The following is a 15400-nucleotide window of genomic DNA, read 5'->3' as shown; positions in this document are numbered from 1 at the left end:
GACTTCGTCGTCGCAGCGCTGTCGTCTTCTGTTTAGCTCGCCTCTGGCCCGCCTATATCAGATACACCGATGTGATTGGTGCAGCTCGGTTTCATGGGCATAGGTAATGAGCATCATTACTGATTGCCAGAGTGACTCGCTGAGCAAATTCAAATTGTGCTCTCGCGAGAACTCTGGATTTGCAGGGTAATTGAACATGACAACATGTTGCACTTTTCCTCACACAGAATATTATGTTCATTATCGTTATTATCATTTTCTTTTATACAATTCAAACAGACATAAGGAAATGAGAAAGACACAAAAAATGTAAGTGTGAAATAGATTAAGATAGAATAAAATGTTTTTTGTGCTTAAAAACAGAAGGCCTGGGGCGTCGGTGGCTTAGTGGCAGAGCAGGCGCCCCATTTACAAGGCTGTTGCCGCAGCGGTCTGGGTTCAACTCCAGCCTGTGGCCCTTTGCTGCATGTCACTCCCTCTCTCTCCCCCCCTTCACACCTGTCTGTCCTATCCATTAAAGGCTAAAAATGCCCCAAAAAATATCTTAAAAAACAAAACAAATCGCCCGGCTGGCCTGGGAACGCCTCGGGATTCCCTCAGAAGAGCTGACGGAGGTGGCTGGGGAGAGGACTGTCTGGGCTTCTTTGCTGAGGCTGCTGCCCCCGCGACCCGGACCCGGATAAGCGGAGGACGACGAGACGAGAAGAGACAAAACAAAAGAGGCCTCTTCTTTAGTTTCATGTATATACTTTTAACATATTCATAGAACAAATTATTCTGTGGGTCTTGAAAGATTAGTGAATATGATCAAAAATGCTTGCGGTGGCTGGCAACTTAAAAATAAGACTCTGGCGGGGAAAGTGTTAATACTGGTAATAAATACAGAAACAAGATAACATACTCTGTAGTCCATCCCATTCTGCTCATCTTCATACTCTTCTGCAGACATGTGAAATTCTGTAAAATACTCCTGAAAAACAAGCAGTGCCATTATAAACACACTAATGTGCTCAGATCTGATGCAGCAATAGTTATTGTGTTGATTTATTTGAGCACATTTTACACATGAATCAAGAGTTTAATTGGCTGAACAGTACAGCAAAACAGTTCTCTGTCTGCCACATTAAGGCTTTAATACTCCAGACTAGGCTTACTCACACATGCTTAGGCAATGTATATTTGATTCCAGACACCCTGATTGTTACCTTTGATGATTTACGAGTGGTGGGTATTGTCCTGCTCTTCGCCTCCTTTGTATCATCAGCAAACTTCTCCCACACACAGAAAATTGTTACCATCACAAAGACAAATATGCAAATACAATAAGAGCACTGAAACAGGGATTTTGCATTGCTTCATTTACCTTCGACCCTCTTCTGGAAAGTAGGGACAACTTGGCCTTCCTGTCCTTTTTCTGTCAATAAATAAATAAATAAATGAAAATGAATTTTACAGAAAAAAAACCACGTATTTTTCCTCTCACCTGCAGTGCTATTTGTCAGTCTAGATTGTTCTGGTGTGAGTTGTTGAGAGTTGCAGATACCGGTTGTAGAGGTGTCTGCCTTCTCTCCTATATAACGGAACTAGATGGCACTCGGCTTGTGGTGCTCAAAGCACCCAAAAAATACATTTGAGAAACTCAGTGGAAGTGTCTCTTTTCAAAAAATCATGACCTGGTTACTCAAGATAATCCACAGACCTTGTTGTGAGCAGTTTCAAGTAGGAACTATTTCCTTTCTATGGAGGTATACCTGCCAACCATATCACAGCGCAAAAGGAAGCGTGCGTCTACTGCTAGCTCACCTAGCACCACTAAGCTAACTAACGTTATAGCCCGCTCAGGTAACTGCTCACAAAAACTGGTCATGATTTCTGGAAAGAGACATTGCTGTTTAGGTTTTGAAATGTATTTTTTTGGTGCTTTGAGCACCACAAGGCGAGTGCCATCTAGTTCCATTTTATTAAAAAGAAGGCAGACACCTCTATGGCCAATCTCGCCAACACTCAGCAACTCATACCAAATCAATCTAGACTGATAACTAGCACTACAGGTAAGAGGGAGAATATGTATTTTTGATTTTGGGGCGAACTGTCCCTTTAAACGATATACTTGATAACAACCACAGAATGCCTGACCAGTGGCTGATGAGTGAGATTGTAAGTTTGCACCTTGCTGTGACTCCCAGAGACATCCTTATCCTCGCCACTTCCTCCATCAGAGTCCACCTTTTTCTAAGAGACACAAGCTATTTTAACGTCGTCTTTCTGGTTACAAGCAAACAATGCTAACTAGAGAAATAGTTTGTCTCTTACTTTCAGTGATTCTCGGCGTAGTCTTAGTGTTCCAGACTTGTGGTAAAAAGGAAAAAAAAAACAAAATTTAGTGGCTGAAATGTCTTTGGCAGATGGTTCATTTTGCACAGAGAAGGTGGCTGAAAGTTTTAGGTAGTGTGCCAACGTGTTTTTGAAAATGTTTTCTTACTGGTTTGAAGTCAGGGTTGAGCTGAGGGCTGTCTTCAGGCCAGTCCTCTACACACTTTTCCTGTTGTGGGATTTTAGTAAAGCAAACATTTATATTAGACACTTCTAGCTCTCCTAAAAGATTCCATAACAATCCAGAATACAATTATGGCCCAATAGCAGCAGGGTATAGAAGTGGTGACAATGGTCGGTTTAACAATATGTCCATTCATCCAAAGCTTTTTTCCAGAGGAGATATATTGACCCTTGATGGCTAAACTTTCCTCTTGCTTCACACATGTCAAAATCAGAATGCCACTGAATTAAAAAGGCATTTCACTGCAGGCAAGATGGTCTTTCCATAAAACTGGGCTATCTACGCAGCAGACAGACACAAATACTTTCAAAATTGGTGCCACATGACCAGAGATAAACACCCCTGCTGCTGAGTGACGTAAAGCGAGCTTGGAAATAGTTTGGCGCTCACTTCCTGTTCACAGATTCTCATAATACAGCTAAACAGTGCACTAAAATATGTTTCTGAAGACATTTTAGGTGGGAAATAGGCAATACAGTTACAAAATCTTGGTTTATTAGAGTTGCTTAGTTTTAAGAATCTGAGTTTGGTCCGAGTTTGAGAAAGAGGGAAAGAGGTGCAGGTCTCTCTCAAGATACTCTGCATTCTTTGTGTCTGTAGTGGCAGGTATACGAAAATGGGGAAGTACAATTTATCGTTCAAGCTTTACACAATGTTTCTCTCTTTTTATTGGTGACTTTTTCGTCTGATAAATTTGTTAATCAGAATTTAAAATAAATAAATTAAATTAAACAAATAATAATTTAATTAATCAAATACTTATTTAAGTAATAATAGTAATAAAAATAATAATAATAAAAATTAAAACTTTTTTTTATTTAATCAAATTTACTTTATACATTAGGTAATGAATACTGGAAATCCCCGTCTCTTAAACTCACCTGTCCAATAAGCAGGATGTCCTCGTAGACAACAGGTTCCACTGGTTTACTTTCCTGTTAAAAAAAAAAAAAAAAAAAAAAAATTAAAACACGACCCATTCACAATCACAGAAAGATGATGTTCCAATCTGAAATTACCCACACGTGACCTTTCACATTGTTCCTCATTAGATATTTGGACTAAAAATATCCTAGGACATCTTGTTGCTAATAAGGTCAAGTTTCTACAGCACGCTTACTGGAGTTTTTGGTCTGTGAGGAATAACTGGCTTTGGGAGCAATCTGAGGGCTGGTTTTGGAGAGGTTTTTGGTACAGTTGGTTCAGGTTCCATCTAAACAACCCAAAAGAGGTTAAAAATGTCATTAACAGCACAGCAGATGAAGTTTCAGATAAATTAGTGAGTTAGAAGTGTTCTTTGCATACAGGTTTTGCTGGTGTGGGTGGTCTCTCTGGTTTTGGTGGTTTTTCCGGCATGAGTGGTTTGTTTGGCCTTGGTGGTCTAGATCGAGGAAGTGGCTTTGGAGGACGTTTAAAGGTTGGCACCTGCAAGTTTGATTACAAAAAAAGTGTAAAATGAACGCCATAATAATCAGATTTGTCTACTAGATGCATCCTACGTTATGGCGGGACGAAGTGGCACTTATTACATACATGAGTAATCTCAGGTGGAGATCTTCCAAAAGACATGGACAGATTCCTGGCCCGAGTAAAGGGAGATGGCTGAAGAATATCATGTTCGGTTCCTTGAGGAGTCGTCAAGAAAATATCATGTGGCTTGTCGGGCAACTTGGGTTGGATGGCTGGGTGAGATTCTGAAGGAGTTGCCTTAAAGAGATCTGGTGACGATAGCATGTCCAACTTCTCTTCTGATGGGCTGTTAAGTATAGGTGTAGAGAATGTGGCCTTAGAGGCCGTAATGCTGGGGGTTATCCCAAATATGTCACTGCTGTTAGTCTTCGAGGGAAGTGGTTGGAAGATGTCTGGAGTCCCAGGTGAAACATCTTGGAAAGGGTCATATTGTCTTGAGGGTGTAGTACCAAACGGGTCATCCGAACTGGAAACGTCTTGGAATAAATCCCTTGCAATTGGGCTTGGGAATGGGTCGATTGAATTCATGGATGAAGATGAAAATATATCCAGATTTTGTTTGGACAAAGGCTTGCCAAAAAGGTCATCTTTTGTTGAGGGATCTTGTTTGCTTTCCCTGGTGTGGAAGAGTTCCTCACTTTCCTTTGGACTTGTTTGAAACAAATCCCCTTCTTTGGTTGTGGTAGTTTCGAATGTGTTCACCATTGTCTGTGGAGACTGGAACGGATCGTCCTTGTTTAAAGGAGATCTGAATGGGTTTACAAAACTACTGGGAGATTTATCAAAGAGGTTAACCTCACTAGCAGCCTTGAAAGGATCGACCTCTTCATCTTTAAACAGGTCAGAGGTTTTGGAGAAGTTCTGTGTTTGAGCTGTAACTGGCTTAAATAAGTCTGGTGAGTTCAGGGTTACGTCCACAAAGTGGCCATTGGCAGAAGCATTTTGGGCCAGTGTCGGTGTCTGGAAGCCACCTTGCATTAGGTTGGGGGTAAGGGTCTGGAATGGGTCCTTCGGAAGTTGAGAAAATTCAGCTCCATTTTCCAAGGTCTTCATTTCAGGCTGAAGATCCAGAGGTGAATTCTGAAATTCAGGTGGAGGGACAAAGATGGTATCAAGGTTTACTTCATTTGAAGTCTCCTTCACAACGTCCTCCATTATGTGATCTTTGCCGCTAGATTCCTGATAACAGAACACAGGGTCATTTGGGATATGCTGAATGAAAATATGAGTACTTAATGTAATGTTCTGATCTGGTTTTTAAAAACAGAAGTCCTTGTATATACCAAATAATAAGTATAAAAAGGGTTAATTCTGGCCAAACCCCCATTGACTCCATTCTGATAAACAAAGAAAAGGAAATGAGACAGAAGAGGTGTTAGATTTCACTTGGATTGTTACCAAAGCGCTCAATCTGCGGGCTAAGCAGGCATCTAAAAACATACCTGAGGATTTAAATGGAGCAGTTCCTGCCCTCCATTCTGAAATAATCAGACAGTGACAGAGCAGAAATGTTACATGTTGAATAATTGATGGGTGGAGCCATGAACAAAATATGAAATTAACTCTTTGTCTCAAGGACTGCTCAAGACAAAATGGTATATCTATCAATGCAGGGGTGGGCACAAACCAAAAAATGTACAACAAAAGCTTTCAGATAGTATATATTCAAAATTTTATCAACTAATGTGGCAGATGACACTTTTTCTATTGCCTCATTTGTTGACTTTCAACACAGTGAGCTCACTCCATCCCTTTCACATGTTGACATACTGATAGACTTATTAATAGAAAAGTCCAGTCAGGCAATCTGCCTACACACAAATGCACCTACCTACAAAGTACAATAACAAGTAGTCAGATTGTACTTCAAAAGAACAAAACAAGAAACAGGGTGTGGGTTTCACCTGTGCCACAGAAGGATTAAGATACTTATCTGTCTTTAAGCCGTTCTGAATCTGACAATATGAATAGCCTGTTGCCAACAACAGCATCATGAATGCTGAGCAAATACTTAAAAATGATCAATTTCATGTGACAAGTTCGAGGCATTTAGCTGAGTCTTGGGTGTAATTTCTCTCAGTTGTACCCTACGTCAGTGTGCATGCTGTAGATGTTGAATCTTACCTGTCCTAGGTGTAGCTTGTTGCTGTCTGCAGCAGCTGAGAGATCACTGAGGAACTCACCATCCTGAGAACCACACAAAAAAACATTTGTGGAGGGAAGCGTGGGAAGTTACACATCATGCTTTCCATGCATTATGCCTTTCAGGAATGTAAACAAAAATTTGACAGCACTCCTGATTGTTGAAATGATAATGCAGGCACTTCTACACCTGCTGTCCGGTGGCGAATTTGGAATTTCTCAAATGCCCCAAATCCATCTTATTTCCTAAAGAGATCTATAATTATGGGTTCAAGACAAAATTATTGAAACCCTATTGTTTTAAGTTCATTTTTTTTTCTTCAGAAATGTTGTCACAAATTCCGATGATATGGTAAATCATGGACATGTGAAATTTTCACCAACGATTGGAAGTTGTGTGCAAATGCTGCCCAAGAAATATGGTGACCCCCAGTTGGCCTGATCGGCACTGTAATTCAGGCCCAAAAATGCAACGTTGGAGAGGCACCGTAAATCAGATTGACCTTAAATTGAACACACAAGCCCAGCTCAATGTGCTCTACAAAAAAGCCTCAACAACCATTCAGGTCCGCCTGCATAGATTCTTCACCATTTTGATTTCTTTGAAAAACACTGTAAAAACCGTAGGCCCGATTTGTACCCAATTTTCTGTGGATCATTATTGCAGCAAGCTTATCAAAAGTTATCAGAAGCTTGGTGATATCTCATTGCCTTTTGAAGATTTAGACCAATGCATTTTAAAGGGAGGTGGCTCTAGAAGAAAACACACTTGATTTTGAAGTACAGTGAATTTCCAGCACAGGCTTTTATTCTGAAGTGCCGTTTCTTGCTGAAGTGTGAGCGAATAACAGGCAGCTACTTAACAGAGACAGCAAGCTAGCTGAACAACAAGGCCAAACACAAGCATGATGCTGAATGTATTATACTTTGTGGACCTTGAAGTAATGACACACGGGCAATCTGGATCCTGTGGCTGGACCAGTTGGGAACCACTGATCTCACCTGTTTGTTTTGAGAATCGTTCGCAGATGATTCACTGGTGTCCAAGGGTGATGAAACAAGAGTCTGGGAGAGAATGAGAAAAATAAAAATAAATTACATTATCATAAAGGAAGCTAATGTATAAGTTGCTATTTAAAAAATGTGTGTTTGAAATTCAAAAACAGAGTGGACATAAGAGATGGTTTGTAATTTTGTACTGCGACTGACTGCTGATGACATAGGCTCGACTCATGAGTTCAATTTGGTTAAATACCAGACCTATCAACAGGAATGGATGGATACAGTGCGAAAACAGTTGACAGAGCTCTAGCCCCACTGTGCATGTACTTTTTTATTGTATTACAATAAGTTCAATTAAACATAGGGTAGTTTAAACAACTGTTATTGCCTAATGCTGCAGTAAAATATTGTGTCTGATTGTTTCCATCTCCAGAGGTGGAAACACACCTGCCCTGTGCAGAAAGTACGCTATTTTGAGACATTGATTGTACTCCATTTTGTGAGACTTTAATGCAGAGGGCACCTGCTGTATTCTTTAAAATAAAACATATGTCTAAAATACTCAGCATACATGAACTAGTTCCATAAAGCATCGACATTAAAGGGACAGGTCACTCCAAAATAAAAAATATATATTCTTCCTCCTACCTGCAGTGTGTTTTATCAGTCTAGATTATTTTGTTGTGAGTTGCAGAGTGTTGGAGATATCGGCCTTCTCGCCAATGTAAGGGCGCTAGACAGCATTCGGCTTGTGGTGCTCCAGGCACCTGGGGTCTCATTTATGAATCAATGCATAGGATCCATACTTAAAATGAACATACAGACAAAACCCAAAAATGGCATGTGCAAAAACAAATTTGACGATTTGACAATATTTGCCAACTTGGTCTTACATGGTCTAATAAATAAGACCAGGGGTCTAATTTATTAACATTGCAAACGCACATAACGAGGCCTGAAAGAAGCGTATGCCTTCTTCCCATGCAAAAGTTGTGATCTACAAAAACAGACTTCATTTGGAGAAACTTTGACCCATGCTTACGAACATTTTGGAGACGGGAAATTGGCGACACAAATCGTGAGGTGGAAGCCTGATTGTAGAAATTGTCGAAACGTTGTTGATCCTAGGCATTGTTTAACAAAGAAGATCCCATATCATGATTTCTGTTAGGAGACATTGCTGTTGAGTTTTACGGATGTTGTCGGTGAAGATTCTCAGTCATTCAGGTCATGGTAATCGTGCTAATAGCATAGGCAACTGGACTTGCTTGCATTTCATGAAGATGTTTCGCCTCTCATCCAAGAAGCTTCTTCAGTTCTAAATGACTGGTACGAAATTGCAGACTATAAACCCTGTGTGGGTGGGAACCCTTGCAGAGTCGTAGGGGTCACATGTGCTCTTAGTTTCAGAGTCGCTAAGGTCACAATGTGAGTCGTTGACCCACCTGGCCACCATGTGAGTCGTTAGGGTCAGGTGGGACCAGTGGTGATGGTTTGGATGGGGGTTTTTTTTTCTCACTTTTGAGCATCACAAGATGAGTGCCATCTAGTTGCATTATATTGGAGACACTAACACAATCTAGACTGACATGAAGCACTGCAGGTAAGAGGAAACATACTGTAAAACTTCAATGAATGACATGTAGCAGAGGGCTGTAAGTTGGAATTGAATCCTGGGGTTGCTGTGGCACGGACACAGCCTTTGTACATGAGCGCCTGCTCTACCAGGTGCGCTAGTGCCAAATTGTTCATTTAAACCAATATGAATACTACTTGGTTAGAAATTAGGCTTCAGATAATATATTAATCATGAATCATTCATTTGATCTAGCTCTGACAGACAGGGCATCAGAGAGTTAGGGCACTTGAGGATTACGGATTACTGACACAACCCCACTTCATCCTGTTAAAACAATACTCACAACTTGGATTAATTTCTTTGAAAAACCCTTTTGATTCTTTCTGACTGATCTGAGGACCCTTATATATAAAATATTTACAGGGTAACAGTAGCCAACAACCTGATTTTATACATTTGAAGAACTTCTATAAAAAAATGAACTGCTTGGCAACAAGACCAGGGTTCTAATTGGGACTAATCTTTTAATTGAAGTTTTATAGTATGTATTTCTGATTTTAGGGTGAGCTGTGTCTTTAGAGTCATACCTAACATCAAAGGTTCTCCAGAGGGAGCACCTTTGATGCTTTTCTATTAACTAAAGTATCAACTTTAGGGCTGTCAAAACAATACGTTAATTTCTATTAATTAATCACAGAAAAAATAACAGGTTAAAAAAAAATTACACTGATTAATCATGCTCTATGGTGGCCGTTGACCCGGTGTGTCACTGAAGGCCACAGTGGCTTTGCTACATGATAAAGGCAGACGAGACGACCCCGTCGGTGGAACATTTACATTTAAGAAACGCCCAGATGGAACTGTTGATGGGAGTATTTCAAGCCTGAAATATCAGCTCAATTTTCATTCCGACATCTGCCAAAATTCATTTGAATTGAATTTTTTAAAATACTTTCACAGCAAAAACTAATTTATGCGATTAATTTAGATTAATTGATCACAGAGCATGTCTTTAATTAGATTAATTTTATAAAATAACTTGACAGCCCTATAGCTAAATTATTTAATTGTACTTATATTTGAGCATACATATTTTACTTGCTGTAGTCTGGTAAGAAAGCACAGACGTGCTGAAGTCGAGCCATAGTGTGACAAGAGCAGGTTCTCTCTGTTCTGTAGTTATACAATAACAGCCATCAGTCACATACATGACAGTGCTGAGGACATTCACAGCAGCTGACAACACAACACTCTGGGTTTGGTTATCCAGCCTGTTGGCCTTGATCACATACATCCAAAATATGCATCAGCAGCCATAGATGCCAACACACAGTGACCCAGCAGTAAACACACTTAGCTTGTTCACCTGTTTGCAGATAAAATGTCAAATATGTAACACGTGGGAAGAGGAGGGTGGAATTTAGGCACTGGGTGCATTGTTTGCTGGCATATATGAGGGTCAGACATTCTTCACACAAACATGCAACCATCACGTTTTCACCACAGACTTAATTTAAGGAATACTCACAGGTCGTCTTCCCCCACTCCCTCCAACATCATCCGCCTCCGCATCATTCTCCTAATAAACATTTATATTATTAAAATAAAATTAATAACCGAGTTTCAAACATGCTCAGTCTTCCAAAAAAAAACTTAAACATTAGGTTGCATCAATCGCACACTTCATTTGAGATGTAAGTGAAGACTTACCGTGGCTGCAGTTCCTCTCATGATCAGTGAAGTTGGTTTTATATTTGATAATAAATTAAAATCTGATTATTATTTCCTACAGATTAAATTAAGGATGATAATAAAGCTTCTTTTGCATTAAAACGTGTCGGTGTGTCCGCGGCATTGACAGGACGCAGGTTGGTAATTAGCTCCCACTTTGACGCACCTGTGCTGTCAAGTCAGTTGCGAAGAGTATCTAAACATCCGGTATTGGAAATTTCAAAATAAAAGTCTGCACTTGAGGAAGCTTATTCTCAGGCTTCCCTTAACCTATTTATTGCTCATTTTTTCATCTTTTATTCAAAATAGATTTTTTTCTCTTCTTTTTATTTATTATTTCTATTTTTTATTAATTTTATTTTATTTTTTTGTTTTACTTTATTTTATTTTATTCAATTTTATTTTTAATTTAATTTAATGTTATTACATGTAGTTTGTTATTTTATTATTATTATTATTATTATTATTATTAATAAATCAAATCAAGTTCATTTATATAGCACATTTAACAACAACCAAAGTTGACCAAAGTGCTGTGCAAATTTTAAAAATGGCACACAAATATATATCAATATAACATGTAAACAAATACAAAACAGAATAACACCAGTACGTACAATTACATATGTAAAAAACATATCAAAATACAAAAATATTAAAACCACTACAAACAACCAAAGGTCATTGAAAACATGTACATTTTAAGATTTGTCTTAAAAGTATTATTATTACTTTTATTATTATTACTATCCTCTTAATCAATTTATTTTCTTCTTCAGTTGATTTACTAAGGCTATATAAATATGGACTGCTTGATGCCAGGAGTTGTTTGCTTTCTGTTAAAACAATAAAAAAAAAGTTGCTAACATAAAATTGAAATCACCCATTCAGGTGAAGTTTTGTGTTACTTTAAATATTTAAGAATTTTTTCTTAACCATAACATTTAATTATCCACTAGGAGTGACTATCACCAAAGGCCCCAGATACGATATTATCACAATACTTATGTCATGACACAATATTATGGCAATAAACAAAATACACTTTTGTGACATGTTGAGTATTTGGATAATATATAATGCAACTTATTGCCTTCATTTAACTGTAAATGAAGTCCCTAAAGAAAAATGCAGTCAAAATGTGTTTTATCTAATAAGGTAACATTTTTTTAGTCCAATCATCTCACTTCAATCATTTTATTGCAGTAAAATGACTAGTGGACTAGTGGACTCAGAAAAGTAATTGATTTTATTATTCTAGTAGACTAACAAAATTTTAATTTGTATTTACAACATTTATGATTTTTATAAAATTATGATTATTATTATTACTTTTATTTTTCCAGTAGTAGTAGTAATGATAATAATAATAACTTCTTAAAAATCAGTACCTATTAGCAGCAACACTATTTTTGACAGACAACAGTAAGTGTGTTGAAGAGAAAACCACACTACTTCCGGTTTCTTCCTGACTGTGTGGGCTTGACAGAAATCAGTACCTTTCCATCTCAATGCAAACCGACCGGTTGTCCTCGCCCAGCTCAACCGGGCGGTGTGGTCCAGGAGTGTTGATGTGCTGAAGTTGTGTGCTGACAAATGAGGAAACACTGCAGTGTTTTATTAATTGACCAACACCTACCTCAGACACACAGCAGCTTCTTAGAGTGTGACAAGTAACATGAAAAGCAAACACAGGCAAGACCTAGATTAACACTTCATTCTTAAAACATTTTCTGAAAAGCAATCGGATTATGTCTACATTTAACAGACAACTCAGGCAGCAATTAGGCAAATGTTTCCACTGCAGAACGCTGCATTACTAAAAGGTCTTTATTGAAAGTCAACCTGTAGAAATATGCACATACACACTAAAATAAAAATAAAATAACTCCATCAACTGACCAGGATTTTCAAGGTTTTCTTACAAGGTATAATTGCATCTTAAAATGTAGTTTAGTCAAATGATGATTGTTTAAGTGGAGACATAATCAGGCAACGCAAACATAAGTTATATATTTGCATTACAGTTAAATGTGGCTTGAACAAGGGTGAAAAGATTTGACCCCAAGATCAGGTTTGTCATCAGCAGGCCAAAGTGTGGCCTTGTGGAGGATAAGCATCTAATGTAGAGCAGGGGTGTCAAACATACGGCCCAGGGGCCACAACTAGTGATGGCCAAATGAAGCCTCATGAACCAATTTCTGTATTTTACAAATTGGACTGTATGTGGACCCTGAACTAAAATGAGTTTGACACCCCTGGTGTAGAGCATTTCAAAACCGTGCTGTGACATAACTGCAAGCAAATCTTGAGTCACAATTGTTGCCATAAACCATAATTAACTGTCAGCTGCACCCAGCTAACATTTGTATGTGGGTCCCATGTGGGTAGTAAATAAAAAATGGGCCCTATATTGGATTGTCCACATGTTCCATATTGGCCCCATGCAGATTGCCGAAGTGGGCTCCACATGGGTCATTCTGGGGCTACCTGGGTACAAAGTGGGCATGGGTCCATAATGGGCATCTTATCTGGGGCCCACTTGGGTAAACCCACCCATGTGGGCAAATGCCATAGAGCCAATATGGAACACATGTACAATCCAATATAGGGCCCATTTTTTGGCCCATTTACTATCCACATGGGCCCCACATACAAATGTTGGCTGGGTAGATGGACAGCAGCTGAACATTGAGAGGCAGTGATGGCCAAATGAAGCCTGATCAACCACTTTCTTTATTTTCTGACCCCACCACATGGCACTCTTGGTTTAAAGATAAAGGCTGAAGGACTTGCAATGAAGTGTGCTTTCAAACCTTTGTTGACCAGACAGTGCCATCTGGTGGCTACAGAGGGACTGTGCTTTTTTTTTTGAGTCAACGAAACGATAGTCTGAGCGAGCAGAAGTTCGCTGCATAGATCAGCCTCTCATTGGGCGGAACGAGCCACCCGCTGAAGTCCCACCCTACCACCTCCGGTTGCAGTTTTCAACACGTCCTTTACTAACTTTTGCGGTCTTTGATCTTGCGGGGATGTAGCCATTTTTCTGCCATGGTTCGCGTCCTGTAGGCAATATTTTTGTGGGCGTGTTATACCAAAACCTGTTTCCCTCCGGCAATATTTTTGCAAGCGCGCCGTTGCTGTGGCACCACCAAGAACGACTGTGATTGGTTGAAAGAAATACAAGCAGCCGGGGTGTTTTTTTCTCCAATCTTAAAGTGAGAGTCGGCCCAGCCAGACCTTTCTTTTCTTGAGAAAGGTCTGGTGAACGAGACTAACGAAACGGTGACTGCAGAGAAACCTGGGTGTACAGTCAGGGGCTCTAACATTGTGCACATATTATCTAATACACACATACACACCGGTGAATGTGAGTAACATGCAAACTGTCTTTAGGTGTTTTCACAGTTGCTGACTTTCCTGCATGAAGTGTTGTAACGTTATTTGTCCAGCAAATGGCAGAAGCTTGTACAGACTCTTTGATGTTTCTCAAAGTCAATGATCCCTCCTTGGTAGGACAAGTCCTTCCAAGGAGGGATCCTACAGAGACAAGGCAAGAGTCCTTCCTAGCATTCGATGAAAACACATTGGAACAGGCTAACAAGTGTCCCTCGGCTCAGCAGACTGAGGGGTTTTCAGGGTACTGTGATAATTTTGGCACTCTCTAATGTTGTTGTACAATTTGAACAAATGTAGCAGTGTTTTAGGGAAAATAGAGAGACCACTTGGGAGGATCCTTGACTTTGAGAAACACCCTCAGCCCTCAGTAGAATTTGATGAATCCTTGACATTGAAACAGTCCTTAGTCGGGATTTGATAAGGTAGACTCCTTAAAATTCAGCCATTTAAGGATCCTTCCTTGACTTTGAGAAACACCCATTGACTGAGGAAAAGAGCTGTTGTTTCTGGATCAGGAGCAAGTTTGGTTTGTATTCTCTTTATTAAAATGGTTACCAAGCAATATAATTCAAAACTGAAACTCAATAACATAGTCCCAGTTCTTTAGGAGTTTGTTTTGCCACATGTGGAGTATAATGATAAGACTTAAACTAAGAGCACTTATACCTCAGTTAGAGTGCTATGCACACTCATTCATCAAATCGAATACAATGAAATAAAGGAAAGCTTTTAAATTAAAATAAAACAGAAGAATGTTGATTTCTATCATGTAGGCCTTCTCTGTTGTATACTTGCTGCAGGCAGGTTAGCTGATCAGAATAAGTTACCATGGTGATTTGCTCTGGTAAGAAGGGAACCAGCTCCATAGTTCTGAAAACCTACAGTTAGTCCTGAAGTTACGTCACAAACCAAAAATCCTGCTTTGTAGAGTGCAGGCCTCTGGTGTGCCTCATGCAGCCGGTGACCAGGAACACGAACAGTGACACCTAGTGCATGGGGGGGAGGGTCAACACAATATGCTTCCAAGAAGTCACCTGATTGTCTGTTAATAAAACGAAAACCATGTTTGAATCATCTGTGAATGTAGGGGAATTTGTCTGCAGACAACCGGGCGTGGTATGACTTTTGTACACAGTGTTCTTTCTATTTTGGCTGGTGGCTACACCAGGCAGTACCATAGTGCAAAGGTGATGGATGAAATTTTTTGGCTGGCCGAGTGAAATTTTAACTTGCAAAGTTTAGATTTTAGATGCCTTTTTAAGCCAATTACTTTAAACCCAAAGACATTATACAGTTAAAGACAGATACTGCACTCTGCCTTTGGACTATCTTCAGGGGAAAGAAAAAGGATCGACAAACACATTTGTTTTACTAATCCTTTACTAGTGTGTTCCAAGAAGATAAACTTTATTTGAAAAATTTTAATTATGTAGGTCATGGTACTGAGTCCCACCCACCACCTGGGAAATTGGAAGAAAGTTATGAATAAAATAAAATAAATAAATAAGTAATAATGTGTA

The 15400-nt window shown here is 39.3% G+C and overlaps 1 protein-coding gene across 2 annotated transcripts in view; it reads right to left on the bottom strand.

Moving 5' to 3' along the window:
• The window catches only part of LOC117272667 (uncharacterized), a 31231-nt gene extending 20626 nt beyond the window's left edge, over positions 1 to 10605 (bottom strand). For both annotated transcript variants that reach the window (XM_033651684.2, XM_078164413.1), the window contains exons 1-15: positions 10461 to 10605; positions 10279 to 10329; positions 7172 to 7234; positions 6152 to 6214; positions 5470 to 5505; positions 4091 to 5107; positions 3863 to 3982; positions 3678 to 3770; positions 3439 to 3492; positions 2483 to 2542; positions 2314 to 2349; positions 2170 to 2232; positions 1364 to 1414; positions 1206 to 1268; positions 902 to 970 (exon numbers count right to left, since the gene is read on the bottom strand). In XM_033651684.2, coding sequence (XP_033507575.2) covers positions 902 to 970; positions 1206 to 1268; positions 1364 to 1414; positions 2170 to 2232; positions 2314 to 2349; positions 2483 to 2542; positions 3439 to 3492; positions 3678 to 3770; positions 3863 to 3982; positions 4091 to 5107; positions 5470 to 5505; positions 6152 to 6214; positions 7172 to 7234; positions 10279 to 10329; positions 10461 to 10481 — 1860 coding nt within the window. In that variant the 5' untranslated portion in view covers positions 10482 to 10605. The remainder of the gene's footprint in view (positions 1 to 901; positions 971 to 1205; positions 1269 to 1363; positions 1415 to 2169; positions 2233 to 2313; positions 2350 to 2482; positions 2543 to 3438; positions 3493 to 3677; positions 3771 to 3862; positions 3983 to 4090; positions 5108 to 5469; positions 5506 to 6151; positions 6215 to 7171; positions 7235 to 10278; positions 10330 to 10460) is intronic.
• Positions 10606 to 15400: the final 4795 nt, after the last annotated feature.

The sequence above is a fragment of the Epinephelus lanceolatus genome, chromosome 22, assembly GCF_041903045.1.
Source record: "Epinephelus lanceolatus isolate andai-2023 chromosome 22, ASM4190304v1, whole genome shotgun sequence".
NCBI lineage: Eukaryota > Metazoa > Chordata > Actinopteri > Perciformes > Serranidae > Epinephelus > Epinephelus lanceolatus.
Note: the sequence above shows the minus strand (reverse complement) of the source record. Positions and strands in the feature narration are given on the sequence as shown.